This window comes from Gymnoscopelus braueri, assembly GCF_963280865.1.
Source record: "Gymnoscopelus braueri genome assembly, chromosome: 4".
NCBI classification, from domain to species: Eukaryota; Metazoa; Chordata; class Actinopteri; order Myctophiformes; family Myctophidae; genus Gymnoscopelus; species Gymnoscopelus braueri.
In genome coordinates this window covers 18,971,353-18,998,297 of record NC_137605.1, presented here as the reverse complement: position 1 = coordinate 18,998,297, position 26,945 = coordinate 18,971,353, and the positions used below count along the sequence as shown (strand labels likewise).

Genomic DNA, 26,945 nt, shown 5'->3' with positions numbered 1-26,945 from the left:
CTTATCTTGGATTATCATTTTCGTGGTAATGCTATTTCATTTCAGATTGGCAGTGTTGATGCTAAGTTGATTTTGATTCTGTTTTTGTGTTGTTTTGGGCTTGAGCGTTCTTCACGTTGTGAAGCTGGTCTTGTCTTTGTTTGTTTACTGGCGGTGGTGACGCGGTAATGTTGTTTTGTGTCTTTGTTGTGTGGTTGGTGATGTGAGTTCTGGGTGTATGTGAGAGTGTATGTGCGGTGGAGGTGATGTTTGTCTCGTTGTATGTTGGTCTTGTACTGAGTGTGTCTTTGTGTTGTTGGGAAGTCTAGTATTGTTATTTATAGAACACAAAATCAGCTTTAACTGATCTAATTATGTTTTCGGTTGTAAAAGCAGGACTTGTGCTTGTAACAATTGCCTGCCATCCAAAGGTGTTTTTGCAAAAAGTTATGTGATTATTTTGGTGTTTTAGGAGAGGTGACTGTATGTGTGTGTTGTTTGTTGACACGCGCGATTTTTTTCCCTGGGGGGGGGGCGCGGTCTGTGGTTGTTGTGATCTGTGTCTTGGGAAGGTTAGGTTTTTTTTTTTTTTTTTTACGCCTGGATATTGAGAGTTTTTCGGTGCCGCTGTGTGCTTGAGATAGCTTAGACCCAGTGCTGTTTTTTGGGGTTGGAGGGTTTCATTTTTATACAACACATTTTTTGTTGAATGTGTTGAAAGAGGGGAGAGATGTGAAATAATTGTGTAGATAGTCAATTGTTGAACAGAAACATAACTATTCAAAATAATAGTCTAAATAATAGTGAAAGTAATATTTTTGAACTGTTAAAGTAATTTAAAAAAAAAGGACAGTAAAAAGTGAATTTAGGAATATAATTGGAATGTTATAAGCAAGGGTTAAATTTGATCGACTACAGACCTTGTTGATGTCCGTGTGGAAAAATATTTAATTGAATACTACTAAAGTTTTATTAGATAGAAACGATTTCGGTCTGTTTTGTGCTTATTCATGGCAGTTTTAATTGTTTGGCTGGTCTAGTGTATTGTTGTGATGTGCGGTCCCTGTTGTGTAAGATTGAGGCTTTTTTCCTGAGAGATATGACCTGGGAGTGCACGCCCATGGGAGATTTTCGTTACTTTGGCCAAGAAACGGAATCGTTCGTATTTTCTCTGGGGAGACGCTGAGATTGATCACGACGGGGATAGCATGGCACGGCCATGTTTTGGATCTGTTAAAAGGTGCCTAGAAATTGAGGAACGGATGTATTAGCTACACATGCGTGCTTTAATTAATAGACAAATGATTTAGTTGAACTGACTCATGAGTGATGCACGGATGGAGCTGATTTTAAAATTAAGGTTTTGGATATAATTAGAGGTTAAACTGGAGGATTGAGCCATGTGCACCAGAGAGATTCTGTGTGATCCATATTTTGTTACAATGCATAAATGCATTAGATTTTGGTTTATTTTTAGGAGATCCGAAGGACTTAAGTGAGAACCATTGTTTACCTCTGATGGTTAAGAGGGGGTATCAAACTTTTTCTTTGCAGGTTTTCTTGAAAAAAACAAGGACTTTTCTTTGTTGTGCTTGGATGTTAGATAAAACTTTGCCTTAAATTGAGTGACAACTTGTTAACAGTTCCCGGTCTGAGTCATATCCTTTTATATATCACAAATTGAGTAATGTTCAGAGTTTCAATGGTGAGCTAAAAACCTAATTCAATGGCTCACCACTGGGGCTAAAAATAAGCTGAAACTTTTTGTCCAAGGAATAGATAATATTTATAATACTTAAGCATGCAACAGGAGATCTGTGCTCATTTGTGACTTGAAATTACCACATATTTTGTTTGTTTGTCTTATCTAATCAGGAGCAGAGGGAACATTTGGTTTCATTTTGGAGATTTAAGGTGAGTGCGGGGGTGTTGGTTACAATGGTGGATAAGAGTAGTTTTTGGGAACAGACCTAAAGCAGCTGGCATGTTAGAATGTCAGTTGGTGTTTATTTTTAGCGATGGATCTTGGGGTAGGGAATTGATTTAGCAGTTCCCATGCCCGAGTGTCGAATGGTAGGAAAAGTTAGTAAGCTAGTCAATAGGTGGCAGACAGATAGGGGGGTCTGTTCCATTTGTTTAGACTGCTCTGACACCCTTGTGATGGACACCACCAGCGCTGACCATTATAATCTGTACTTAAGTAAAATAGATTTATTAAGGAGTGTACACATTTTGAAAATATTGAGAGTGAAAGTTTTGTTATTATAAAATTTAGGATCCAGAGGGGAACGCTTATACAGGGATTACTATAGTAGGCCTACACATTTTGAATTATTGTCAGGACATAGAGTTAAATAGCTGCTGAGACAGTAAAATTTTTATTTATTATTAGGAAAATGCTAAAACGTTCTGATGTATGAGTAACAAATGGGAATCATTGTTTTGTAAAATATAACAAAGAGAAAAAATTGAAAAGTAACATAGTAGCCTGTAATGTAAGATTGAGTCAATGTTATGTAGGGATAAAACGATTAGGTCATAGCTAAAATATACTATATGTTTAGATTCTGTAGGAAAGTTTTTTCCAAGTGTTTTTATAAACTAAGAACAGATTGAGATGGAGAACGTTGGAGACACTGATGATGGCGTTGGAGGAATTTGGAGATGCTGATAGTCCAGGGGGGACCATGGTGGAGTGGACGTGTCTATAGCAGCAAGGAGGAGTCGGTGGGATGTCAAAAGGAGCACGCCAAAGATATGCTAGGACAGCTGCTCTACCCAAATGATTCTCCAATCTGCACTGCACTGCAACTCCACTGCTTCTACTGAGATCTACCGTTTCAATCCGACACCATCTACACAGCTCTGCGTTATCATATCAGCAGGGGGGTCAACTTCTGAACCCAGCTCTGCAAATGTCCACGACGAGGTCCGGTTTGACAGCTCAGCGCAACAACACAGGATGGCAGAATGACGGAGGTTTATAGAGCCACAGACGTCAAGCAGACGGCTATGTTTCAGAATTCAGTTCTACTGGCCTTTGAGATTCAACAAAATTTCATCTGCAGAATGAAGGTTACTACACACGGGTGGATAATCCCATATGTTCTTTGTCTACGTCCAGCGCTGAAAATAGCTGTGGGGGTATACCCAAAAAGGCAGTGATTTCAAGGAAGTGGCTTGTTAAAAGTCTTTTTCGTGGCTTCAGTTTTTGGACAATGAGGAACAGCTTTTGTTTTAATAACTGATCATTCTACAGGTGCAAACATGGACATTCAAAGAAGGAGGCTTACCAGAAACATTGCGTTGTTAGTATAAGCGAAAAAAAAGAAAGAACAGAAGAACATTCTGTGCGCGTGAACACTAAGAACATTTCATGTTAAAGTATGTTATATGATGTGTTTTGACTGATAACCCTATGAAGATTGCTTTTCATTTCCATTTGTCTACAGAGAAATAAGCGTTGATATGTTACTAGTTCCATAACCCACAAGAGGGGTCATTATTATGCTAAACCAATACACAGGAAAATCTGTTTGTCTAAAAAAGATTTTGGAGATCACCTTCAAGTAAAGATTGAGATAAGTCTCTGGATATCCCTTTTTATGGAGGATTATTGATCATCCTCCAAGAGGGGAAGTTGTATGGTATATCCAGGACTATATCATTTATTAAGGGTTAATAACAGTGTGGGAATAGCATTCTAAATTGAGAAATAGACTGTGAGACTTTATATGGTAAGAAAATAGTGCTGTGAGACCTTTTGCTCTGAACAGGTGTGAAGCTGCGACTACTGCATTAGGATGAAAGGTAAATAGGGCCCAGAGTCACAACAGACAGAGACAGCTGATTCAACCAGCTGCTCTTATATCTAAGAATAAAGTAATGTTAGTTAGGTTATCTCTTTTTGTCTAAATCATTCATAGAAGGTTGAATACATATGTGTGTTATATTGAGGCTAAATGGGATGTTGAACAATGATTTCATATTATGAGCTTGTGTAAAAGTGCAGTTTAATAGATAAATGTTCTGTGTTTAAACCAAGACAGATTGTGTGACTGAGAAAAGGGCTGGTCAGGAAGCCTGCTGTTTTTAGAAGCTTGTTTATGAGTGGTCAAGAAGGAGGAGAGAGAGGAGGTCCTATGTGAAATGTCTGTCTGTATATATTGTGATGTTGTTGTGATTTAAGTACACTCTGTGATTGGCAATGCAGATGTCAACGTCTATGGAAATAAATACATTTCTGTGGACAAACCCTCTTTCAAACTGGATCCTTGTTCTTCTTGCACTTAGGGAATAGTGTTTTTTCCTGTCTGATCATGGCCAATATACGACACGTGTACAGTGCTTGTCTACAGTGCATGTCTGCATGAGTTACAGTGGGCCATAAACAAAAATGAAAGCATAACAACTCCACCCACAGTAATTTCTGTCGCACTTAGCTTTAATGGTTACCTACTATCTCCTTATATACGATGATACTAATCTATCCTACATAGGACGCCCATTAGTGAATGGAGTGCTGTTGTGTGAACAGAGCTGTGCGTTGTGTTTAATCAGGCTCCCAGGGAATGAAGGGGGCCGTTGAGTGTTTAACGAGTCAGTTTACCGTCCTTATGCTCATTGGCCTCCTGGCCTCCATTTGTGCCAGCATCGCACTGGCCACGCTCTGCAAATAAAGAAGGCCAAACAATCTACCGGGCTTCCTGATGCCCACCTGCCTTCCTGCTTCTCTTAACCACATGAACCCTGGCGTCCTTATTATTCTGTGGAGAACATTCTGCGAAAACAGCAGATCTACAACTTCACAACATGACTTGTTGTGAGGCTATTTTGGGCAAAGAGTGTGGAGGTAAAAAAGAGGGGGCCTTGTATATTCCCCGGGGGACTCCGGACAGCGAAGTATATAGGGCTTAAGTGGTTGTGTCACATCTTTCTGCCTGTCTGTATTACCCACCTGCCTGCCTCCTTGCCTCTGATATTATTGTCTGCCTACCGAGCTGTTCACCGATCTGTCTGTCTGCTTCAATGCCTGTGTGAGTCCTGTCTAGACAGCATAGTTGTCTGTCTGTCTGTCTGTCTGTCTGTCTGTCTGTCTGTCTGTCTGTCTGTTTCTATCTTTAGGTCAAACTGATTGTGTGCTGCTCTGCAGACAGTCCTGGCTGTCTGGTTGCTTGGGTCCGCCTGGTTCTGTTTCTGATTCTGATATAGACTATGATTCTGACTCTGAGAGGAGGGTAGATAGATAAAGATCTATCTATCTATACCCTCCTCTCTCATTTCCTGCATCATCTTCTACGTCTTTATCTTTCTCTGTCACACTGTAATAGCTCTCTCGCTCTCTCTAATTACTCTCACTTTATTTTTGTACTATGTGCTTTTGGACACCTATAATTGGCAATAAAATAGATAAACCATTCTGACTTCTAATTTATACTCCTCTTCTAGACGGCTCGCCCGCTATGTGCCACACTGTAAAAATGGAATCCTGTTTTTATTAAATTATTTTTAGAAAACCAAAGTTTTACTTATATAACCCTCTTTTTGTATTTTTCTTCATCCTTTGTGTACTTTTATGTTAATGGTTTGATGTTTTAATTTAGTTTTATCTGTCCCTGTGCACTCTTTTCTGTTTTTGTTTTGTTTTGTTTTGTCACTGATTGATTCAGCCACTGGTGAGAGCAGATGTTTTGTTTCTGTTTTGTGTTTAAAGGAGTATACTAGGACACATTTTATTTTGTTCTTGTTTTAATGTTGTGCGGGCCCCAGGAAGACAAGCTGGCATTTACGTGCCAACTGGGATCCTAATGAATAAACAATTAAACTAAAAGGTAATTAAATTCAAATCAGTTCAGCAGATAGAACAGAAGCCCCCACCCCAAATCTATCTATTTATTGGCTGGATAAAACCCATAGATGGCCGCCTACCCTTCATTCTGCCTTCAGTGACATACAACACTTGAACCACTTGAAGCCAGTAGATGACCTGGGTCCCCCAGGACTCTATACGTCCTCTCCTTGTTTCCCTCAACACCAAATCTCTTTACCGAAAATAACCAATTGACTACAATCAGAATCAGAATCTACTTTATTGTCACATCACAAGTTTACAGGTGTAAATAAGTGGATGAAATTCTTTTTTTGTGTGTTTGCGCTCCATTAGCCTGCTGCAACCCTCCTGATTTCGTGTATAAAGGGGCGTGTGTATAGAGCCGGCGAGAGACGGCGCCTGATCCCATTGGTTCACCGATCTGTCCGTCAACCCCCGCCCCGTTAACACAACATTACGAGCGACGCCCACTGCACTCTGGTTGGTTGGGAAATGAAACACTTCCTCATACCCAGTACAGGCTATAGTTGGGCCAGGCTTTTATTTTTTAGCAAAACTAAGCAATAAAAGCCTAGAGATCGAGGCTAGCGCTCCATCATTTGTAGTATTTTTTTCATGAGACGGGATGGGAGGAACATAGAGATTAGAGTAAGAGCAGGAGAAAAACACAGGATAGAAACAGGTCAAATTATCAAAAGATATACTGTACAAGTACACTCACCGGCCACTTTATTAGGTACAACCGCTCCTTGACGCAAATTTCTAATCAGCCAATCACATGGTGCAACTCGATGCATTTAAGCATGTACCCATAGTCAAGACGATGTGCTGCAGTTCAAACTGAGCATCAGAATGGCAAGGTTGGTGATGCCAAACAGGCTTGTCTGAGTATTTCAGAAACTGCTGATCTACTGGGATTTTCACACACAAGCTGCCACCCAGAAATAAAAACGTTGACTTTTGTTCTTCCATATGCCTCACAAGTTGATCACAAACGTTGATCGTTTTGGCTATCACACTAATGAGGGCTGGATAGCCGAAATGTTTGTGATCGACTTGTTAAGTATATGGAGTGCATATTTCTATTTCTGAGTGCGACCTATTTTTATTTGTTCGAGTTATAGCCTGCCTCATAACCTTTTCTGTGTGTTGTGTTGTGTTGTTAGTCATCAACACCTCTTCCACACACTGTCAACACCATGAACTTGCCTTTAGCATTTTTTTGTTGCTGTTGTTGCTAAAATGAACTGACAATATTTCTAAATAACCAGGTGCTCATTAGCATGTCAATGTCTCTGTCCAAATTAAGAGGCTGCATGCGATGGCCTTAATTTTCACAACAACATCACATTGCAACGGCTTTAACCACTTAAGCCCTATTTCATATACTTTAAAGAAGTTTCAGAAAATGTAAAAAAAATAGCTAAATCATCTGATCTAGACCTGAATGCCAGATCTACCTGTCTGGCATATACAGTACAGTAAAACCTCAGTGTTCATTTACAAATGTGACCGAATGAACCCTTTTGTACACTGTCACAGCTACAAATGAACACTGAGGTTTTATTGTGTACATACAGTACAGTACATACATTCCCCACTCTACACAATCACTCTTTATAGACTAGAGTTCAGTGTGTCTTTCCCAGTCTGGTTTTAGTCACATTATCTGTAACAGGGTTAGGCCACCCATTCAGAGTAGAGTGCATCACCTTATTCAAATCAAGACTGAATCACTCTGTGAGCATTGCAATTCCCCTTAGCATCTCATCAATGAACAAAACTCTGAAAACTGGGTTACATTCTTGCACTTTTGGCTGAATAGGTAATCGGTATAATGCATCTGCATTTCCATGATGTTTTGTACTGGATATCATACTGTGGCTGCCAGATGGTCTGTACTACATATGGCCAATGTACATCCTTACTCAGGGCCTCTTTTTCTATGTGAGAATAGCTGTCTGACACTTTTTGCTATGCATACGCAATGGGCTTTGTTATGCTATACTGTATCCTGAAACCCCTCAAATACCAATCATAATGTGCTTTGCCTGACACTATCTGTACCTTTGTCTGCTTCTAAAGCTGACATTTCTCTGTCCAGAATTTCTCTGTTCAATACTGCACAACTACAGTTATGGACAGGTGAGTAGGAGAGGGCCTGAAAGAAAACCGAACAAACAAAGACTTCCACACACTATATTTTCTTGATATTAAAATGTTTATCAGCCCGAGGTTTTCCTTCGATCTGCACGTTTGTGTGCATCCGCATGTAATGTTACTGTACCTTCCCAATCACAAATAAACTAACAGGAGCTACTTTACTCAACAAACCAGCTTGTGTAGAGAGGAAAAAGTAGGCTTCAATTATTTCCCCACCCACCAAAGGCAATTTTGGCAGCCACTGCCATAAAGAGATAACAATCTCATCCAGTAGCCTGGCACAAGAGAAATGACTACTTGGGTTGTGCAAGAACACATTAGAAGTTTGTGCTCTCTCTGCAGCAGCAGTAACTCTGCAATGGCGTCCTACTGGCACCACAGCACTCCTACGAGCCAGCACAGGTGTTGAAAGTTCCTTAATGAGGCTATCTCTGCAGGAAGCTCCATCCATCCATCTTCAACCGCTTATCCGGAGTCGGGTCGCGGGGGCAACAGTTCCAGCAGAGAGCTCCAGACCTTCCTCTCCTGAGCAACATTAGCAACTTCCTCCTGGGGGATCCCGAGGCGTTCCCAGGCCAGTGTGGAGATGTAATCCGCCCATCTGGTCCTTGGTCTGCCCCGGGGTCTCCTCCCAGTGGGACGTGCAGCGAGGACCTCCCTAGGGAGACGCTCGGGAGGCATCCGTACTAGATGCCCGAACCACCTAAGCTGGCTCCTTTCCAAGCGAAGGAGCAGCGACTCTACTCCGAGTCTCTCCCGGGTGACCGAACTTCTCACCCTATCTCTAAGGGAGATGCCAGCCACCCGTCTGAGAAAACTCATTTCGGCCGCTTGTACCCGCGACCTTATTCTTTCGGTCATGACCCACACTTCATGACCATAGGTGAGAGTAGGAACGAAGATTGCTCGGAAGACCGAGAGCTTTGCCTTCTGGCTCAGCTCTCTTTTCGTCACCACAGTGCGGTACAGCGACTGCAATACCGCTCCTGCTGCTCCGATTCTCCGGCTGATCTCCTGCTCCGTCCTCCCCTCACTCGTGAACAAGACCCCGAGATACTTAAACTCCTTCACCTGGGGCAAAGCCTCATTCCCTACCCGGACTGCACAATCCACCGGTTTCCTGCTGAGAACCAGCAGGAAGCTGCAGTGAGCTAAGGTTAGGGTACTAGCCAACGTCTGCAACCGAGGAACACAATAGCCCAATATTGTGTGTGTGTGTGTGTGTGTGTGTGTGTGTGTGTGTGTGTGTGTGTGTGTGTGTGTGTGTGTGTGTGTGTGTGTGTGTGTGTGTGTGTGTGTGTGTGTGTGTGTGTGAGTGAGAGAGAGAGAGAGCATGAAGGGCCTATGTGAATGCTTATGTAAATGTGTGTGCAGTGGGTTTATTATATGTATTTAAGGGTTGGTATAAATGTGTGGTGGGTTTGAACATAATTTTGTCTGTTGGTGTGTATTTGAATAAGTGTGTGTGTGTGCGTGTGTGTGCGTGTGTGTGTGTGTTTCTGTCTGTCTGTCTGTCTGTCTGTCTGTCTGTCTGTCTGTCTTGCTCGCTTCCAGTACTGGAGAGTGCAGGTCCTGAATTTCTTCAGTTGACTGACCGAGATGCAGCTTCAGAAGAGCAGGGCAGAGCGTACACAGCCCTGCAGCGGTCGGTCCAGTGTCAGAGACAAGCATATCTAGTTGCACATTCTGCTTCCTCTGTCTGTCGAGGGATCAGTGTGCAAGGTGGATGCTCGGCTGGGTGAGCTTGGCTTGGAGCAGAGCTGTTGTTGAAAGCAGAGTTGAAGTCCACAAACAGGATTCTGGGGGAGTCCAGGAGCTATTGGATGAAATGGGTTGCCTTTTGTCAATGTTTATGTACTGTACTGTACTGCACACAGGTGATTAGCCTATGCAGTTTTACTAGAGCCCTGTTAGTCAGCATTACCTGCGAGACGAGGATGTACTGTATGGTTGGATTTTGAGATGCAAATAGTAGCCTTGATAAATATCCAATTCCAGACCCATTGGATTCTGAATATTTCTCATTCATTGTTTTTACGGCATGGCTATAGGGCAAATGCATCTAGAAGAGGAGCTTGAGTTGTCTAGTGCCAAAGTTCTTGTGCACGGTTCTAGTAAACCAAGGATGTAACTTATTTTTAATTGCAAATATTTTTTTTACTTTTTACAACTTAATTACTGCACTCCTATTATTTTAGTGATTGACACGTCATTTTGACAGACATGTTCTCCATCGCATCCTGCAGGCCATGGTCTCCTCCCTGCTTCTTCATTCCTCCATTCTGCAGTTTCTTAGCCTTCTGCTCAATGGGGCTGGCCTTCACAAACTTAATCATCTCCGTCATACCGGGGGGCATGAAGTCCTTGAGCTTCTCTGGAATGACAATGCCATCTTCTGTCTGGTAATTCTCTAGGATGGCACACATCACACGTGTTGTGGCGCACATGGTCGCGTTCAGCATGTGAACAAACTTCGCCTTGTCCATCTTGGTCTGTCCATAGCGAATGTGGAGACGTCTGGCCTGGTAGTCGGTGCAGTTGGAGCAGGACACCAGCTCCCTGAACGCTTTGGAACCTGGGAACCAGGCCTCAAGGTCAAGCTTCTTACTGGCTGCGAGATTTAGGGCCCCAGAGACAATGTTGACGATGCGATAAGGGATTCCTAATGACTGGTAGAACTCCTCTGTCGTTGCAATCATCTCATCAAACATCTCCCACGATTTGTTGTCATACGGAGAGGCAAACACAAACTGCTCAATCTTCTGAAACTGATGCACCCTGAAGATGCCACGGGTGTCTCTGCCATGGGCGCCCGCTTCCTTTCTGAAGCAGGTGGAGAGTCCCGCATAGCGAATGGGAAGGTCCTCAGGCTTGAGCCATTCGCCCCTCCGGAAGGCAGCGATGGGCTGCTCCGAGGTGGCAATTAGGTACCTCTCATCCGTGTCGTTGTCTTCTGACTTCTTCTCGCTGCTCTTTCCAATCACCTTGTAAAGCTCTTCATCAAACTGGCTCAGCTGGGCCACCTCCTGCATGATCTCCTTCCTCATGATAAAGGGCGGGCAGAGCATGGTGTAGTTCTTACCGTGAAGGATCCTGAGGGCGTAGTTGATCAGAGCCTGCTCGAGGAAAACCAGGGGCCCTTTCAGGAAGTAGCCTCTGCTGCCAGCCACGACGGCTCCTTTGTCTCCATCAAAGCCGTCGATCATGACCACCAGGTCCACATGGGAGTGCTTCCTCTGGGCTCTGCAGTCTCCCCAGGTACGCTCCACCACATTGCCTGCGTCCTCGTCGTTGCTGATGGGTACAGAATGGTGCAGGAGGTTACCGATCTCTCTCTGATACTCAAAGCGCTCTGCCTCCAGCCTTATCCTCTCGCTGTTGTTTTTCTGCATCGCCTCGTCCACCAGCCACCACCGCTGCTTGATCTGGGTGACTGTCAGCGCTGATAATGTTTCAGCCGTCAGAGCCTCTAGATTCTTTGCTTCTTCAGGTAAGGAATCATCCTCTCCAACAACTCCAACATCCGACTCCATTTTCTTCTTCATCTTCTGTCCAATGCACTTGCTGCAGAGATTCTTTTTCTTGTTGAGGTCATCTTCAGTGAAGCGAGATTTTCTCCATTTTGTATCTGCGTCGACAAGTTTGTCCACTAGAGTAACATCTTTAAATCTCTTTGTCTGATTCTCACGAATGACCTTTAGATCGTTGCCCTTGTCGTTCCGAAACAGGTCCAAATCTAGTACCATCTTTTCTCCCTTGGCTCTTGATTATTTCCTCTGTCTTCGTACCTGGTGTGTCTTTGTTGTTCAAAATGGATGCTGTGAGGTCTGGGTGCAGATGTAGGTCATTTGGTCATGTACCGTGACATCACCAGCCGTTGCAATTCCAAGACTCAACACTAGACCAGCGGGTGGTGTCTGGCGGGCACACAGATTTGACCATTGACCATATATGGACTGGACATGCCTGACATCAGTGCATATTGGCATATGATGTACCAATATGGACATGCCCATTTGCAGCACATATCTGCAAATATGCCATATAAGGACTGGACGGGTGTCGTTAGGCAACGGATCAGCGCAAATCGCTGTTGTTAGGCAATGGTTTCTGTTGCGACGTCAGACCAGAGCTCGATAAGCGTGTGTATGCTTGTTTGCGTGCTTGCATGTGTGCGCGTGTGCGTACATGCACATCCTGGGATGAGTGGAGTTCAGACAACCGTCAGTCAGTAGCAAAGCATGGAGCGGAATGCTTTGTGGAACTGTGATGTGTTAAGACAGCCAGCCAAAGACGTGGTTTGATGTGTTGTATGACCACATCTACAAACATGTCTGTCTCTGTCAAATGGAGGTCATTCAGCTTGACAGGATCACCATTCACCAAAGAACTGAAAAACAAAACAATAACTGGAAAGTCTGGAAACTAGAAATGAAGGAGGATTTATGTACATGAGAGGGAATGAATACTCACATAAAGTGAAGGATGAATATTTATGGAGACAAATGAAGAGCCATTGCAGACTAGATTGCAATAGTGCAGGCTGTACTGTACGCATACCAGATTTCATGCAGTCATTAGAAATGGATGTGTTTTAGACAGGGGCCCAGATGTGCAGTTTACAATAAGCCATTAGAGATGTCTTAAGCTGTATAATTTAGGCATTTAAGCCCATTTCTTATCGAGGGCAATTTACAAAGTGAAAGATCAGAGACTGCATGAACTCTAAACTGCATGAACTCTAGTCAACAAAGTAAGAACAGGCCACGGTCAAGTATAGAGTGCCAAGAAAATAATTGAGTGCTACAAAGTAAGAAGGATGCCAGGTAAGTAACATACAACATACATACCATCTGTGGACAAGCAAACAGCATACATCCATTAGGTTAACAACCTCCGTGAAGTTGGTACCCCATATGATCAAAACATGAATACAAATTGTGTCATTCTTTAGTGCTGGATTTGTGCTACATTGTGATGTAAATTTTATAATTTGTGCTGGTATAATTTTTTAGATATATTAAGTTCTATGTTTATGACCTTTGCTGAGCTTTGCACCCCACATTTAGTTATTCCAAATGCTCTAATTTGTGCCGTTGAAATCAACAAAAGCTTTTAATTTTCTTAATATAGGCCTATACATTTTTATTTACATTTAAAATGGGGTATTTAATGAGTAACGTCATTCTCCGGCAGACCATTGTCTACTCTAAAACACTGATATTTAAATTTTGTGTGCATTTTGGATGATGATCAGAAGCAGGACATGAGTGTTAACAACAAATAACTGCCAGTGAGGGATATGGTGTGAAGCTTTTCCAACGCGTGGTGTTGACAGTCAATCAGGTCTTCTCTTGAGTGCATTTAAAATGTTTATTTTGATGCAGGATGATGACAGCGTAAACAAACTGCTGAGCTAATTGATGAACATTCAACGGCTAGGGAATGTCAATGCTCATACAATGTCTAAATACTTTTTGATACAGCCTTGCCAGTTGTTTTTGTAAATACAAATGGCAGAGAAGAGAGAGGTCGGTCTACTGTTTAGGCTAAATTAGTGTTAGTGTAACAGGGTAGCCAATACACAAATCCCCCGCAAGGAATAAAAAACATTTTATCTCCACAGCTCTACTTCATAACCACTCAGTTTCACTATACACTGGCATTATTTTACTTTCTCATTCCATCCCTGTCACACTGTGTGGTTTACAAGTAGGCTACCAAAGCTGACAGTACAGTAGACAACATCACCGCTGGGAGGCGCTGTTACCAGTATCCCCCTGACTGGCAGCTAACATACCCCACCCACTTTCCACTTTAGTCCAATCGGAGAGCACGCTCTGTTGTTGTCAAACGTGCTGCTGTGACCGTCGTGACAGCGGAACTGAGCCACCGAGATAAGAGGCTATCTTCCACAAACAGACAGAATAAGGTAAAAACGTCGTCCTCTCTGCATTATTTGTATTATTTTGAATAAAATGTGCATTCGAGCCACTATCAACAGTTGTTCGTACGATACAATGGTGTGCATTTTGTTGCTAGAAAGGCGTAAAAGGAGAAGAGGCCCAGCCTTTTGGCTCAAGCCTTGCGGTACTTGTTAGCCACCGGGCTAGGTAGCATGCATGACACATTAATATGCACGACTAACATGTTTTCTGTGGCTGTGTGGGTTGGTACCTTTTAGCCCTTTGCTGCTACGTGTCTTTTATGTTCTTCTGTTGAAGTCGTTTATTTCAGTAACGTTTGCCAAAAGATATATTTCCCCACTAGCACGTCTAACGCCGGGCAGGAAATTTGGCTCAGCAACAACTCACTGAGTCATACAACGTCCCATTTAATTTGACTTCAACGTCCTGTGGCTCTTCTTGACCATCTGTGAGCACTTATTGCAATGGTCTGTTTTTATTTATCAAACTTCACACATTAGCTTATGAAAATCGAAATGAAATGACCGTCTTGGAGTCCTGCCACAAATGCTCTTTGAAGATTGCTTTGGTCGTACACTACAGAGCTATATGAATAATACTAAACTCAAAATTTAAAGGTAGAATTTCTGCCTGCAGAAGAATGACTACTCTCTTTTCACACTGTTACATGTACTGATTCGTGGTGGAATTGAAAATAAATGTCACCTCTATTATTTACATACACAGTATTCCTCTATATTTATATACAGTAAGCACCCCTGTCGCCTGCACAATTCTTGATTATTCATTTATGGGGACTTGGATTACATATCTGATCTATATTATTGTACTGCTCTTCCACCCTCTTTTACACCAAATGCAAATGTTGTTTGTATCAATATGACACTATTTATGTTATCATGCACTGGCATTCAGACTTTCATCTGTCTCCCAATATTATGATTGATTATGATAATAGTAAATAATGAAATTAGTAATGTACTTATTGTGAGTTTGGGACAAAGCAAAACTACCGCTCTTGCATAATGATTCAGAGTTATCACTCTTAGCCAGTGAAGCATTTCCTCCTTAATGAGGTTGGTGTCTTCCAGGATGATATTAGGGAAAGGGTTTCTCAGCCATTCACGCATTGGAGCTGCCCAGTGTAATCCACAATGTTTCCAGTCCACTGTTAGCCAAAAGAGCATTTCCAATTGAGCAGTTTGGGTTTGAGACAGTGTTGTAAATGAGAAATACTACAGGCTGTTACTGGCAGCCAACCCTGTAGGCTGTTTATTATTATTATTTATATTTATATATTTTCTTGACTTTTATGCAATGTAGCACTTTCAAATTTGTGTCAAATATAAAGTGTTACAAATAAATGTATTAGGCCTGTTGTTAATATGTCTCTGATTGTGTTCTGAAAATGTATCCATATGAATACATTTTCATTTGTGTATGCAGTTGTTACACTGCCTACATACACTGTGTGTGTGTGTGGTTGTGACAGGCAGAGTGTTGACAATGATGTCCATTGTTCATAAGCCTGGTTGCCGAAGGAAAAAGCTGTCTGAGCCTGCTTTTCCGGGCTTTACTGCTTGCCAGATAGTATTGTAGCATCTGAAACAGTTCAGGGTTGGAGTGGCTGCAGTCTTTGATAATCCTTTGGGCTTTACTGACACACTGTCTGTTGTGTATGACAATAATAACAAAGTTTATATGTATAGCCCTTTTTGGAACAAAGTTATAAAGTGCTTTACAAAAAGAAGATAAAAATGACAGCATCATAACAAGCCTGGGCTGCAAAAGCCTGGATGCCCTGAACAACCCAAGAGGACCCTGTCTGAGGCTGTGCTCAAGCTCATAGGGGCCTAGGAAAGTATGCGCTCTTGACTCAAGGTTTACCAAAGAGTGAGCCAAGTGCAAGAGGTCAGCATAATAGTTCAGTAAACAGAAAGAAAACCCTCACACTGACAAAACATTTTGAGGCTCTTTAGATGCAAAAAGAGATGGGTGTACCATCCATTAGAATGCTGTATACTTGTGGAGCTGCTTGTTGTTATATATATATAGCCTATTCATGGAGTAAGTCTAGATAACTTAACTTGCATAATATTGTTTTACAAGCAATCTTTTTCTTTCTTCTTTAAGTTATATGTATTTATTTATATTCTTATTATTATTGGTAGCACAGTGGAGATTAGCAAGCAAAAATTTGCTTATTCCAGTTAAGGGTTTCTTGTGACTTTCTTTATTTTGAAGAGGGAAAAAAAACATCTTGACATTTCGATTTTATTAATTAAATGTTTTTGTACATTGTCTGCCATCCACTACATTTGACAGTATGTAAACTTTAGTGGACATCAGGGCAATTTTAAGGTGAAAATTTACATAATGGAAAGAGTTGGTTTGGTCGAGCGGCTCTTAATGTTTCTCTGGTGCATTTATCTGTTTTAGTGCTGTCTAATAGTCTAAGAAGCTAAGGTCTGGGGCTGATACTTTTCCTTTTCCAGTGTCCTTTTCTGCAGGGCATTAGTGGTTGTTCAGTGGCTTGGAAAGCATGAAAAAGTTATTACTCACACATGTCAGTGGTGTCCCAGTAAATCGATATGCTCCTCAATTGAGAATTCATGGATTGTAGACTGGCATTTCATGGAATCTCCCATTTTAAGAAAACGTTCAAATACAATAAAACATTATTAAAGAGTGAAACTGACAAAGAAGCAGGGTAAAGGTGAATAGGCTACTTAAAATAATTACTGAAATGTTTTAGAATGATGTAATTGCAATTAGATTTGTCTGCCCCTTGGGTTGCACAATACTAATAACAAATCTAAATACATTTTACCATTGAGTACTTAAATTGTGGGTTGATTTGTGATAACTTAATGTATTATTTTAAATGTACAATCTACTTTTACAATCATTTAATTTAGTCAAGACCTTAAAGGTGTATTGTAGGAGTTAAGAATACACTGACCTAGTATGAATGTCCTTACTGTCTCCTGTTGTCTCCAATACGATACACTTCTGATGTCCGGTCTACTAAGTATAGTACTCTTTCTGTCTCTAATGGAAGTGTGGTCACAGATTAAGTTGCCACAGTAATCGGAATGGCCATCAACAACCATTATGTTCAACCTCCTGCTTGGTCATGATGGCTTACTCTCTCAGACACTCTAATGTTTGGATGGATATGCTATGTGTAAATATGTAGATGTCTCTTTTCTTTGATTCCTTCTTTTTTTTCTTGACCCCCTGTCCCCCCAACCCTCTTCTTTCTTTTCTTTCTGGAAACAATCAAAACGACGGAGCTTGCACAAAAACGAATTTCAACCAAAGATGATCCTGATTCTGATTCTACTCTTCTATGATACATTTCTCTAATATGCAAATTTAAAAAGTTATTTCTTATATATGGAAATAAATATGTTTTTTCAACAAACTCAACAAGCACATGGTGGAAAGCAAACAGAAATGCCTAATTTAAACCAATCAAGTTTAAACATGTATTTTTTAAATGAATACAATGAAAATATTTGTGATATTTTCCCAACCTTATTCTCTATGGCAGTGGTTCTCAACCAGTGGTCCGGGGAGGGGGGGGGGTACCAGTTCCCCAGTGAAAATAGCGTCATTTTAACCACTTAGCTTTGGCTATTCAAAAATAGCAGATTTACAAGCTCATAGCGCGGCACAGAGTGCCGTGCTATGCGCTTGTAGATCTGCAATTTTTTGAAAAATCTTGAAAATGTGTGCAAATCTTTGAATATATATTTTCTTAAAGCAATAATTTTTTAATTCTGCTTCTTGGGGTCCCTGGCACCAAACATTTTCAGATGGGGGTCCGCGGCCAAATGTATATCAATTTAGGGGTCCTTGGCATGAAAAAGGTTGAAAACCACTGCTCTATGGTACAACGTTTCCATCTAGCCTCTCTGGTAGGTTAGCCGTACAGTGCTGAATGCTGATACAATCTAAGCCATTATGGTGTATCTCTCTCTCTGCCCCCTGTTTACCCCCCTGGTGTCAAGATGGAGGTGGAGCAACTCTTGTCTCTGTCTGGCCCGGCTCTGGCCCAGGCTGTCAGCTCTCTGCTGGAGACTCCAGGCCTCTACGTCTTCTCTGACATCCTGGAGCTGCCCAATGTCAGAGAGGTGCAGTACCACACACACATTCATAATCTCATTCTTCTCATTTCTCTGTCATACAAATACACACACCACCGATCTCTCTCTCTCTCTCTCTCTGTCTCACACACTGGGGGTCGACCCATTATCGGTCCAGCGTATTATCGGCTGTAATATTCATCATTTGTGTAATTATCGGAATCTGCAAATGAAATGGTTAAAAAGCCAATTTAAAGTGATGCATGCACCCCCAGCAACCACTCTCTGAAAAGTACAGTTTTATAGTCTGGCTCAAATAGCCAACATGAGATAAAACGACTCACTTTCTGCTGCGGAGGTTAAAAGAAAGTGCACTTACACACCGTGTACATTGTTTTCAGTTCATACGTTCTTTTGTTTATTTCCGACTAGGATCGAGACAGCTTCTTTTAGAAATAGTATTTCCTCTAGAAAATGGGGCAGATTTCAAAATAAGAAGAAATCAATAGGCAGAAAAACTAAACAAAACACTGCTCAAACCAAAGAATCTCCTTCGACTGTGTGGGTTCTACGAACCAAATTGTACATTTTCAATGGGCCGGCCTAGAATGCACCAATCATGGCTCCAGTAAACTACTGTGTGTACAGTTTAGTTTAGTTGTCAGTGAATAAATGCACCTTTTAAGTTCTGTGGTTTGAGACTCCTTCACTGGTGCAACTCTCTTGTAAAAGTTGTAAAGCTTGCAAATCGCCCACGTGATATCCATGGGCTCTGTTTGTATCTGGTTTAAACCCCAAATAATCCCAAATAGACAGAGCAAACGGTCTAATGAGCTAGCCTGGCCTTAAGGTAGATTGACCTTGAGGTGGACCAGCAATTCTTATTAAGTGACAGTCTCAGCCAGTTTTATTTTCAATGGGACATATCACACAAAATAATTAGAAAACTAAATTACTGTTCTATACTGTAAAATAACGTACACTGTATTTAACATTATGGTATTGTTGGATACTGTACTGTGAATTTCATACCATTAAATCCCTAGCTCCAAATATCGGTTATTGGTCTCTTTGATCAGTAAAAAATTGGTTGACCCCTACCACACACATACTGTATATATTCACATTATCCCTCGTGTCCCAGATATACTTTCTCTCAGACTCAAACAGACTTGTACATAAATACACTCCTCTCACTTACATTACCTTGGGGGACACACACACACACACACACACACACACACACACACACACACACACACACATATTCTTTCTCTCAGAGTTAGACTCAAACAGACTTATACATAGATACACTCCTTTCACATACATTACCTTGGGACACACACACACACACTCACTCTAAGTTCTCTCAACCAGAGTCATCCTCAGAATCGAAGATGGTGGTCAAAAGATAAAACCATCCTTTCTTCAACTGACACAGGCTGTATTTCTCCCCCTCCCTCCCTCCCTCCCTCATGCCTTCTCTTTCTTCTCCCTGCCCACTCCCTATCTCTGCCCACTTGCCCTCTCCCTCCCTTCCCTGTCCTCTCTATTCTCCCCTTCCTCTCTGGACCACAGTTGGAGACAGGTCCCCATGCCCCGGTGTACCAGCTCCTCAACCTCTTTGCTTATGGAACCTATAGTGACTACAAAGGTATGTCAGTGGCACCAGCAGAACAGTGTAAATAAGTAATAGTGTGGGGACCTCCCAGAACATTTTTTTATTTTATTTTTTTATTATTGGCTGTATTTCTATGGCTGCCAGGCAGGGGCGCATTGTCTCAAGAGGTACCAAAAAGCAGGCATCTGCTGAGATACCGCAGCCAGGTAATTTTACAGACCCAATCACAGGGGGCGGGGGGGCAGGTCATAACTCAATGAGCTGTCACCCAATTGGTTGAGCCGAAACGAGGTGGCAGCACCCCCCGAAGCCGAAGGACAACAAACTAATCTCACTGCAGTGAAACCGGCCCTCGATATAATGCATCATGTAGCTTGAACAGGACTCGGGGTGGGGTATTATTTATAGCTAACTTTATGCTGATGATGATAATAATAATAATAATAAAAAGGTAGCCCGCAGGAAGAAAAAAAAAGAGCAGAGCCTATTTTATTGTCGTCCCCCCGACCCCCCCCCCCCCTCCCCCCAATCACGCCAACAGGGAGCACATTAACCCTTTAAGACCTGGAACGCATTTGTGTCACTTTAGATTTCTTTGGCTATTCAAAAATGGCAGATATACAAGCTCATAGCGCGGCACCGAGTGCCGCGCTATGAGCTTGTAGATCTACTATTTTTGAAAAATGTTTTAGACTTTTTTTCCAAAAACTGTTAGGATTTATATATTTTCTAAAGAATCGTCTCAGGTCTTAATGGGTTAATTTTCAAACAGCGTTGTAGCGGAGCCCAAGAGGAGCTGTCAGAGCTGCCTCCTGGCCTGCTGGCACTGCTAGTCACTAGAGAGCCCCCCATGCTCCCTGACAGCATGGGCACCCTCACCCGTGCGTGTCGCCGTTATTTAATGTCATCCCTCAAAGCGATGGCCACCGTACTACAGCGGTCTCTTATGACAGCTCGACACCTCCTAACATCTAGCCCGTTTTATCTCTCTTGTCTTCTCTCTTTGCTCCTCTTTACCCATCCAGAGAGGGCGGCGTCTCTTCCAGAGTTGACCCCTGCACAGAGGAACAAGCTTCGCCACCTGTCCATCATCAGCTTGGCATCCAACCTCAAGGTAGGCACCAGAACGGGCCAGCGGTTTTGAGTGACGGGCCTCGATAATGGAAAGGGGTTCTTTGAGGTTCAATCATCGCTGCAGCCCTGTCAAAATGTCCTTGAGACACTAAAAATACTCAGAGCATGTAAGAATGAGCCAACTGCCTCTAGGTGTAAACAGTAAGTTAATGTCTTCATTTTCTGTCTGAGTGGGAAGTGTTTCTCACAGAAAATCAATAACATCTCATCTAAACTCGTTTTTATATGAATGGTGCGTTTTGGGTTTTTATTTTGTTTTCTTTCTTTTCTTTGATGGTTGTCAGAGAATAAGTCTTCGTTTTCCCAGCGGAAGCACACATCAAATCCCTACAGTATGTGGCTAATGAAAGGCATCGTTATTAATGATGTAGGCACTAGGCATCTACTGTATGTTGCCTTATGAAGCAGGCTTCATTGTATTCTCTGCTTTGTGTTACCGTTCAAATTAAAGGAAAGGAGTTCTTGTGAGCTCAAGCTTATGATGTCGGTGCTCTCGGCTATTTTGGTATCGGCTTGATTGGAACCATGGCGACGGACTAACCTTCCCTGTCAAGAAGAGTGTCTTACTTCCTCTCGTCTTGTGTCCTTTCTCAGATCTCCTCGTTATCAGCACCTATTCTATCCTCTGTTCAAACACTCAGATCATCTGCCACCCTTTTTCCTCTGGAAAAGTCTTTGTTCTCATCCTCCTCTCTGCATTCCCTCTTTTCTCTTGCCCCGCTTCTCTTCTCTTCCTCTCTTTAATAATTGATTCATTTATTCTCTCCAGCTCTGTCTCCTCGCATCACCTTTAATCTAGCCTCTCCACCGGCGGCCTGCCTTCCCCCTTCCTGTCCTCTGTGTTGTTCTGAACACCACATCTTTACCGTACCATGCATGTAGACTCGCATTCCTTAATTGCCCCAATAAGAGCTTATTAAATTTCAAAGTCTTTCCTACAATACCCCCACCCTTACCCAACCCCATCCCACCACATCCCATTCGGCTCTCTCTCTCACAGTGACATTTAGGCAAATGAGCAATTTCACTGTAGCAGTTTTTTCACTTTCCCGCGGACCCCTCGGAATGGAATGGAATTCTCTGCCTGTTTACCGAGGCAATAAAGAGCGGATGGAGATTATAGTCTCATCATGTCACTTTTTGTATGGCATGCGAACGCCGGCGATATGTGCACACTCTTCTGTTCGTGTCTGCCATTTGTGTGTAGGTATGTCCATGTTTGTATCTGATGTGTGTGCGCGAGCGTGTGTGTACACACTCACTCACTTGTGCTTCCCATTTTTTCCAGTGCCTGCCTTACTCTCTGCTGCTGCAGCAGCTGGAGCTGAAGAACGTGCGTGAACTGGAGGACCTGCTTATTGATGCCGTGTACTGCGACATCATCCAGGGCAAGTTGGACCAGCGCAACCAGCAGGTGGAGGTGGACTGCAGCGTCGGCAGAGACCTGGGCCCCAACGAGCTCCCCAGCATAGTCAGCACACTGCAGGAGTGGTCAGTGTGTGTGCATAGGCCAACATTTTGTTTACAAAGTCTTCATCAGGACTTGTGTAGCCTACATGGTCAACACGATTGGTCAGGAACCTGTGTGTGTGTGTAAGAGAACTGGGGCCTGTACTATGAAGAAAGTTCAATGTACCCAGGATTAGGGGTTTACATAAAAGGGGCCATTTTGGTAGCATATCACCAATCGCAAACATGGACAGATCTACTGTCAGCAGAGCAGCATATTTCACAAACGAAACCAGCAAACAAAAATACTAGAAAAATGCAATATTCTAATGCATAATCTAGGCTAAAAGCAACACAGTTGCAGCTGCCAAATGGTGGAAGGACAGCTGGCAAGAAATGCCAACTGTGTCAATGTGTGAATAATAGGCTTAATATCACCTTTATGTATGTAAGAGGTAAAGACTCTTGCCCGAGAGAGTGTGTTATCTGTGTCAGCTTCTTGAGCCGTGAGCTTTTGGCTGCAAGAAATACCAAAGCCATTTCATTGTGCTTTTATATACCCATATCATCCTACTACACTGACTGATTTAGACACTAAAGCCTTAAAAAAATTAATTAATGTGTTTCTTAAGATGTGTTCTTATGGCATGTATGACATTTCTAGCCTTATTCCTTGAGCTGCAACCCTGGTAGTGTAAAACGGACTTGGGAGCAAATATAAAAACATAATTCCAAGCGCTAAGTAGGCTTACTTTCATGTCCCCTCGTAGGGTCTTCGTGTTTTAGTCACACCTAGGGCCTTCGGGTCACTTTGACCCGAAGGCCCTGGGTGAAAATTTTCATGAAAATTTTCATTTTCATATCGCATGTTTAGTACAGTAAATAAGGCAAATAGAACAAAATAGAGAACAATTTTTTTTTACATACTTTTAATTCATGTTGAAAATGTTAAACCGGGTTAAAAGGACCCGAGGACCCTACGAGGGTTAAGAATACAACAAGTGAAAGGCTGTTGTTGGATGATATGGGTATACAAAAGCACAATAAAATGACTTTGATAATACTTGCAGCCAACAGCTCAAGAACTTGACACAGATAACTCGCTCCCTTTGACGATAACCTACTGTACATGAATGGCCACTAGGTTTACCACTTTAATCCCTATATACTTCTTTGTACAACAAATAGCTGATCTAATAGCAAATTGTACATCTGCTACTTTCACAGAATGTTCACCCAATTTTCGCCTATTATGACGCAAGTTTAGCATCTGTCTTTTTCTGTCCCCCCCCATATCAGGTGCACGGGGTGTGAGGCGGTGCTGTGTGGCATTGAGGAGCAGGTGCAAAGAGCAAACCAGTACAGAGAGAGCCAGCTGAAGGTCAAGGTCCAGGTGGAGACAGAGGTCAGTTCCTGTTTTCAACTTCGCCCCCCCAGAGGAAATACTTGATGTAGTGCTGGATTTTCTCTCTTCCCTCTCTCCTGATCATTCATTTTTTCTTCTTTTTCCATTCTTTTTTTTGCCCCAAGCTACTCATGGTATTTCACTTTGCTTCCCAACTTGAAATTGCCTCTTTTTTTCCCCTCTCCTCCACTAATGGTTTGAGGGCACACTGTAATAAAGCATCATGTCCCTCATTCTCTTCTCCCTCAGGTTTCTAATCTACAGAAAACGTTAAAGGCCAGCTCTGCCTCGCCGTCTTCCGGCCCCGCCCCCGCCGGTGCTGCTTCCAATGTGGATGCAGACCAGCCAGCAGAGCCACGAGACCCCGCCTCCTCTCAGGAACCAAGACAACCAGGCAAGAAGAGTTCAAAGGTCAAAGGGTAGGTATCATGAGAATGAATATAGCTTAAGAGAATGTCAGCGCTACTCAAGTTTGTTCGAGTGATTTTTTTTAATTTTTTATTACTGGGTGCATGTTCTAGAATAGTTGGAAAGTGTTTCCATTTTGCACTGTATAAAAGCAAGTATTGTGCGAGTTTTGTGCCGAAACGCATAGTCTACACTGTTCTTTTTTTTTTTTAAACTTTGTTTATTGGGTTTTTCCACAGCAGGATTCAGCATTAAAGACATATAATAATGTACAGAAAAGCTTTTTAAAGCAACCAATAAAATATAAAAGCTCAATAAACACATTGAATTATCACCCCAAAACAGGAAGACATAAAATTAAAGACACAAATTTAAACAAAATATATATACATATATAAAAAGAAAAAAATTATATATATATAAACAAGCATAGTCTACACTGTTCTGTATGCTGCCCGTGCAAACTAATTAAAAATATCATGATTAGATTGAAGAGCAGTTCTGTGACGAACTGTATAAAGTAAGCTTTGGCAGCACAATTAGAACGCATCTCTGACCTTGGCCTCGGTCAAACTACCTGTTGTGTCATGCTTCATTGCATAATGTCACTTCAGTACCAAATCAGATTTTCTGTGGAAGTCTGAGGCCAGACACCTCTCATTATTCCTACGTGTCTCAAAATTGCAAAACGAAAACAAAAGGCGACATGAATCAACAGTGACAGCTCGATAAAGACCGCGGGCCCAGACACTGGATTAGAGCCATTTAGCTTGATGTGCTCTTGGAGTGCAATGTCAATTCAACCACAAATAAGCATTAAAAAGCCAGCTGCCACCATAAGTGGTTTATGCAGGCGTGTGTCCGCATAGCATTGCTTCATTATGAGACACTCTGCATGCTTTGCAGTGGTACAGTAACCCCTGCCATCAGGGTCGATCTCTCTCTATTACACTTTTATCCAGCGCCAATTACCAAGCGTGAATCTCACATCTGTTCTGGATGTCACTGGATACACAAACTAGGTTTGCGTTTTACCTGAAAGAACTGTTTCCCATTCTGGTGATTCAATTAAATGTTTTGACTGTCAAGTTGTTTGGCTTTTGTTGTCCTCATCACTGCTTAGAAAGTGCTGAGTATTTTCTGACTTTTTTACCGGGTTGTTGATAAGAGCACAAAGGCTTTTAATTCCCATAATAAGCATCACTCAGAACCAAAACACTTGACGTTCCAAGATGATCAAATTAAGTATGGTTTAAAGGAGCATGTCACCCATTTTCAACCATATCTTCATATAATTGGTCCTTGCTAATGCTGATTTATAAGATGGTACCATTTCTGGTTACTCACTCTGTCTTAGAGGTAGTCTGTGGACAGTTCAGAAACCTGCCTACCAATTGAGAACCAATTATGTAGAGAAAGTTTAAAAAAAAAGTGGGTGAAGTGCTCCTTTAAGCCGAATCTATTTAGGACAAGAAAATCCATCTGTAACTGTAAATGTATTGGAATAAAAATTGCAGCAGGTTATATTTTTGGGTCATCTGTGGTGGCTTGTCCTTTCTGCTGCAGTCAGGAAAAGAGGTGTTGCCACCTCCTTGAGTTCACATTTAAACGAAGTCATTTATTTTACGCATATTTTTTATTTTCTCCACCTCCAGCTGTGTGTCACCGTGTCTTGTGCAAGTGTATATTCTACGGTAGCCTATACTACAGTATGTTGTTCAGTGCTCTATATGCACGTTTTATATGGAATGTTCTGCAACTAATCTCGCCTTAGGATATCTTGGTGGTATTGCCTCATAGCAGGTTTAGACTTAACTATTTGTATGCTATCACCCAATGTCAATGTCATGTTGGAAATACAGAATGAGTTTGAAAATATAAAATCTTTATAAACAGTGTTATAAAGACACATGTTGTCTTGTGTGCTATCATAAATTTAGCCTGCTGCGTCACGTTTTTTTTGTTTTTTTTGCCACCCCTCTAGTTTTTTCTGAAATGACGCCTCTGCAGGACAACATCTTCTGTTGTGGTCTGAAGACGTATCTCTTTGAGAAGCACCTCACATCCCACTCTACCCCGCCCCACATCCGCCTCTGCACACTCTACTGTACCCAGTCCCCAAATTAAACCCCACTTAGTGCCTTTAGTAAAAGGTGAAAACAAACTGTTGGCAGAACATGGTACTTGTAATGATGTTAAGTAAACAAACACTCTAATTTCTTCTCGCTAAACTATTCATGGCTTTCTGTGGTTTCCGCCCCATCCAGGCTGCGCGGCAGCGGGAAGATCTGGTCCAAGTCCAACTGAAGATTTTTAAGAGAACCCGGAGATGAGTCCACTGGTGCACGGACACACTCACCAATTAACGGACAGACCACCGTCATCCTGATGGATGGACGGATTAAAGAGAGAAACTGATAAATGTGACCGATGTTCAGACGCACACCCACTGTGCAAAAAGGACAAGGGACACTTCTCCGGGAACTTAATAGTCATTAGTTCCTCCCTCTCTGTCTAACTCACTCTGTATCTCAATCAGATGGATTTACACACACACACACACTGGATACTTATGCAGTTGTCCTGACAGACAAATAGTATACATTAAAAAAATAGCCTTTCCAATGTGTACACAGAATGACAGACAAGTAGAACAGCTCCACAACCTGTGTCATCTGGAGAAACGCTAGTCTTTGACCAGGAGACATTAAAAGCCACAATAGCAGTAGGGGGTGGGTGTTTTTGATGGGTATGTTTGTATCTGAATCATTTTAAAAGACCGCTTTGTTTCGCTTCAGTGTGAATACTTGTTCAGTTGTAATATTTTTCTTTTCTTTTCTTCTTTCTCTTTGCTGAGGTGAGATATGTATAAAAACCAGGATGTGAAATAAAGCCCCTGTACTTAATGGCTCTGTCACTGGCTTCATATTTTTCTATT

General features: G+C 42.0%; 2 protein-coding genes across 3 annotated transcripts; one reads left to right on the top strand and one right to left on the bottom strand.

Moving 5' to 3' along the window:
• Positions 1–10,161: 10,161 nt before the first annotated feature.
• Positions 10,162–11,718, bottom strand: LOC308083493 (serine--tRNA ligase, cytoplasmic-like; the record flags this gene model as incomplete). Its single annotated transcript, XM_080425805.1, has 1 exon — positions 10,162–11,718. One exon carries the CDS (start codon positions 11,716–11,718, stop codon positions 10,162–10,164), a length of 1,557 nt encoding a protein of 518 aa, XP_080281931.1.
• Positions 11,719–13,809: 2,091 nt separating this feature from the next.
• cops7a (COP9 constitutive photomorphogenic homolog subunit 7A) lies at positions 13,810–26,913 on the top strand. Of its 2 annotated transcripts, XR_013933116.1 has the most exons (9): positions 13,810–13,904; positions 17,916–18,038; positions 19,569–19,644; positions 20,637–20,725; positions 22,034–22,236; positions 23,494–23,599; positions 23,849–24,018; positions 25,992–26,160; positions 26,275–26,913. XR_013933116.1 is itself a non-coding variant. In XM_080427669.1 (8 exons), exons 2-8 carry the CDS (start codon positions 17,916–17,918, stop codon positions 26,312–26,314), a joined length of 807 nt encoding a protein of 268 aa, XP_080283795.1. In that variant the 5' UTR covers positions 13,810–13,904; the 3' UTR covers positions 26,315–26,913. The 2 variants fall into 2 exon arrangements, 1 of the variants encoding a protein (XP_080283795.1); XM_080427669.1 differs by lacking the exon at positions 25,992–26,160.
• Positions 26,914–26,945: the final 32 nt, after the last annotated feature.